Source organism: Aegilops tauschii, chromosome 3, assembly GCF_002575655.3.
Source record: "Aegilops tauschii subsp. strangulata cultivar AL8/78 chromosome 3, Aet v6.0, whole genome shotgun sequence".
NCBI lineage: Eukaryota > Viridiplantae > Streptophyta > Magnoliopsida > Poales > Poaceae > Aegilops > Aegilops tauschii.
This window is the reverse complement of record NC_053037.3, coordinates 186,386,985-186,391,170: the sequence shown is the minus strand read 5'-3', so window position 1 is coordinate 186,391,170 and position 4,186 is coordinate 186,386,985. Positions and strand designations below refer to the sequence as shown.

Here is a 4,186-nt window from a genome sequence, read left to right as displayed (position 1 = left end):
ACTCAAATCAGAAAACCGCCTAAAATCTGAGCAAAACCACTCAGGGGGGAATTTACCCGGTTTTGATGATTTGAGGGTTAAAATCATACCAAATTCGACTTAGGGGGTATTTGTCCCTCGGACCGCATTTGGGGTGAAAAATAGACTTCTTTCAATAAATTCGGCCCGAAAGCCCACTGGGCAATTCCATGCCGCAGCTCACTAAGCCCACGCCGAGCAAACCCCCCCCCCCCCCCCCCCCCCCCCCCGGGCTTTATAATCCAAACCCTAGCGCAACTGACTCCTCCACCTCGCAGACATCCCCGAGCAGAAGCCGCAGCCGACGCCGCCACTTCTCCTCGGGGCGCAACCATGGTGACCTCCACCAAGAAGACGGTAACACCCCCCTTCCCCGCCCACCACCCTGATCTATCCCCATGTTCATGTCGACCTGCCGCGACGCTCTTCTGTAGCTTTGCCGGTTCCCGCCATTCACTTCGGTTCCTTTTCCCGTTCCTCACGGTGTTCTGTTCTTTCTGTCTTGCTGATTTCCGGTGTATTTGTTGTGATGGCGCAGAAGAAGTCGGGGGACAACATCAACAACAAGCTGCAGCTTGTCATGAAGAGCGGCAAGTACACGCTCGGCTACAAGACCGTCCTCAGGACCCTCAGGAACTCCAAGGGTAAGAACCCATCCTCCCTTGCATAGTTTCCACCGCGCTCAGTATTGCATGTGTTTCATGGGCCCTAGTTTGTGCGAATTGTATGCTAGTATTTTCTAGTTGAATATACATAATAGGGATTATTAATTCTATGCCCCCGGTTCCTTAGTTGTGCTCAGTTTTCCCCATTCGTTAACTTTTTCCTCACTTTTCCCCATGCGTCGGGTTTTCTGCTTTCACATTTTCCTCACTTTTGCCCCCGAAAAATTGCTCAAAATCCCTCACTTTTACCCATGTGGGGAAAACTGAGCACAACTAAGGAATTGGGGGCACAGATGGAATAATCCCTACATAATATGGTGTTTAGATCCCGAGTTTTAGTCAGGAAACGCTCGAGTTTCTGTTGGTGTGACCTTCTAAGCTTTGATTTTGGATAAATGGACGTTGAAATGTGTTCTTGCGCATCGCAAAAACTGATTACCAGTGTATCTCATTGCTGCTGTGTATGAGTCGATGCCATAGTGATCAGCTTCACCCTGGCTCTTCTAATAATATGGGCTCATTGCTGTGGTCCAGTAGCTGATGGTGGTGTATATCTCATAGTGATTCGGCATTTCTGTATGTTTATTAGAGAGTTGACTGGTAATGCCTGTTATCAAACATTTTAGTACTTGATTACTTGGTAGCATTCTGTTCTGTTATGTGTTGTACTCCAGTTAGGTGCTTGAAATTTCGTTAGTCCCTCCAAAATTATCTCATGCTTTTAAGATGTGCAACTATTATGTGGATTGTGTTGATATTATATATATATATATATATATATATATATATATATATATATATATATATATATATATATATAAATGCAAATGGGTTGACATGTGAGGTACTAATGCTAGGTGCCCACTGCCCAGGCACCTAGGTGCCCCAAACAATTTACCTATATATATATATTTATTTAGATTTTATATGCTGTACCTATGTTATTTTGAACTAGATAAGGATGATCCTTTACCTAGATGATAAACAATTAACTAGCTCAGCCTAAGCTATGATCTGCAAATTTCTTTGACGTACACGTACTACTTTGGTGGACATGATGATCCTTTCCCCAGATGATCGACAATGAACATGCTGAGCGCTATAATTTCTCTTAGGAGAAACCAAGCCAGGACTCTGATCTGCCCAGTAGTACAGATTTTTGTTCTTCATTGCTTGCTACTGTTTTGTGGTTTGTTATCTTTGTTTGGCACCATCTATGTCTTCTTTATTGTTTTGATGCGCCCATTAGGCGTTGAAAACTGATTACTAGTGGATCTATTCATATGGCCATCGAGTATGAGTCAATAGTAATTCTCAAATTTCTACAAATAGATGTAGGTTTCTCTATGCTAGATTTACTACGCATTCTATTCGTTTTCAATGTGCCATTCTATTTGGAGGATATGATGATCCTTTCCCCAGATGATCGACAATGAACATGCTGAGCGCTATTATTTCTCTTCAGAGAAACCAAGCCAGTACTCTGATCCTCCTAGCCATTGCACATGCCTGTATTCATATGGCCATTGTGGATAACTCTATGCCTTAATAATTCTCCTGATATATCACTGCTTATTAGTAGGAGATTTCTTCTGCTTGGCGTAACAGCAATTTCACGTTGTTTCTTTTGTAATTTGATGATGGTTGACAGTCTGATATCAAATAATGTGGTTGCATCCTATTTACAGCAAAGCTTGTGATCCTTGCTAACAACTGCCCTCCGCTCCGCAAGTCTGAGATTGAGTACTATGCTATGTTGGCGAAGATCACTGTCCACCACTACCATGGAAGTAAGTTTGCATTCCTATTTAATCCAACTTTTGTCTAGTGGTGAGTTCTGTGAGATGATGTTCACTTCTTCCCATGACACTGCGAAACCCTTCCTACTTGGCTCACAGTCCTGTCTATTACTTTGCTGTGGAAGTATAGTAGTAAGCTAATCAATAGTTTGAAATAGTGCATATAAGATGGTAAAGCAGTCATAATCATGTCAAACTTTTTTATTATCTCAATAATATACTGTTCAAAAGTAACAGCGCCAATGTTTGATTTCCAGACAATGTTGATTTGGGAACTGCGTGTGGTAAATACTTCCGAGTCTGCTGCCTGAGTATCATCGACCCTGGTATCTACCACCGCATCTCTCAATTGTTTTACCTGGTTCATACTTTGATATACAACAACTGGGTTTCTGATCATGCTCTGTTCCTTGTGTTGAATTTTCAGGCGATTCCGACATCATCAACGCAACACCAGCTGGCCAGTAAACCTGTGTATGCCATTTTCAGTGTCTCGTCTGATGCGTCATCTAAGGTGGTTCTAGAGTGTAGTTCTTGCTGGACTTGATTTGGTCTTGTGTACATCATTTATCAGTCAATCAAGTTTGATGGGACTATGGTTTTGGATCAAAAGGTTCTGTTCCTGGCTTGATTGATTGCTCTTCGTGGTGCTGCTGTCAGCAAGCATGGTTTTGCTGTGATCAGAGTTTTCTGTGTGTTGCTATGTGTGATCTGTAGTTTAGGCCCTGTTTGGTTCATAAGTCCTAGGACTTTTTCTAGTCCTAACTAAAAAGTCTCTAGTCCCAACTAAAAAGTCCCTAGTCCCTAAAAAATCCCTCCCTATTTGTTTCCAGGGACTAAAAAGAGTACCTTCCTAGAGGTTATTAAATGACACCCCTAGGTTATTAAATGACACCCCTAGTATACAGAAAAATAACAACCAAACAACACCATGGGACGGCGGGGCAATGGGTGCAGGGAGGGGCATTGTTGAAAAAGTCCTAAAAAGTCCCAAAAAAGACTCTTCTTCATTTAGTCCAAAAAGCAACTTTTAATTCCTAGTAGACCCTCTTGTTTGGTAAAATAATCTCTAAGAGGGACCTTTCTTTTTAGAAACCTAAGAGGACAGGACTTTTTCTAGTATCTACACAAAAAGTCTCTGGAAACAAAGACCTCCTTAGTTTCTCACTGTCTTAGCACGCCTTCTCTTCCCCACGTTTGATATTTTGCGTTATAGCTATGAGTAATCAGTGGAAATACACGGAGACGAGCCTATTGATTCCCAAGTACTGAACCTAATCTGATCGTAAATGGGCTCTGTACAACGAATCATGTTCATTGTCGTTAACTTGCGTCCGCTTTTTCTCCTCAAAGAGCATGCCACTACCGATTTTCTCGTGTCGTCGTCTTATCGCAAGGAAAAGAAAAGAAGTTGGTTGAAATGAAAAGAAGTTGGTTTTGGAGTACGTTGTTGATGCGTTCCACGTTTCGCTTCCGAATTTCCGCCTGCTCCACACGGCTCTATACTGTTGAAGAACAAACCAAAAGATGCATTAGCGGCGCAGCCAATGGACGCGACAACTTTGGCTGGCCACCAACCCCGTCCTACCACTTACCAACTCGACTTGTACATGCTTTTTTGCGCTGCAAAACTTTAGGACGTCCATAAGTCTTGAGCGCTCGGGATTCGACCATGGAAATCCAACATTTTTTGGTATTTTATAT

At 42.5% G+C, this 4,186-nt stretch overlaps 1 protein-coding gene and 2 non-coding genes across 3 annotated transcripts; all 3 read left to right on the top strand.

Annotated features, from left to right (window-relative positions):
- The first annotated feature begins 259 nt into the window (after positions 1-259).
- On the top strand, positions 260-3,094 carry LOC109763066 (large ribosomal subunit protein eL30). Its single transcript, XM_020321930.4, has 5 exons — positions 260-375; positions 557-662; positions 2,372-2,473; positions 2,740-2,808; positions 2,910-3,094. The coding sequence occupies exons 1-5, from the start codon at positions 352-354 to the stop codon at positions 2,948-2,950; spliced, it is 342 nt and encodes a 113-aa protein (XP_020177519.3). The 5' UTR covers positions 260-351; the 3' UTR covers positions 2,951-3,094.
- Positions 1,732-1,826, top strand: LOC120962187 (small nucleolar RNA Z103). The gene has a single exon (XR_005753035.1). It is a non-coding gene; the product is annotated as a small nucleolar RNA Z103 (small nucleolar RNA).
- On the top strand, positions 2,081-2,175 carry LOC120962185 (small nucleolar RNA Z103). The gene has a single exon (XR_005753033.1). It is a non-coding gene; the product is annotated as a small nucleolar RNA Z103 (small nucleolar RNA).
- Positions 3,095-4,186: the final 1,092 nt, after the last annotated feature.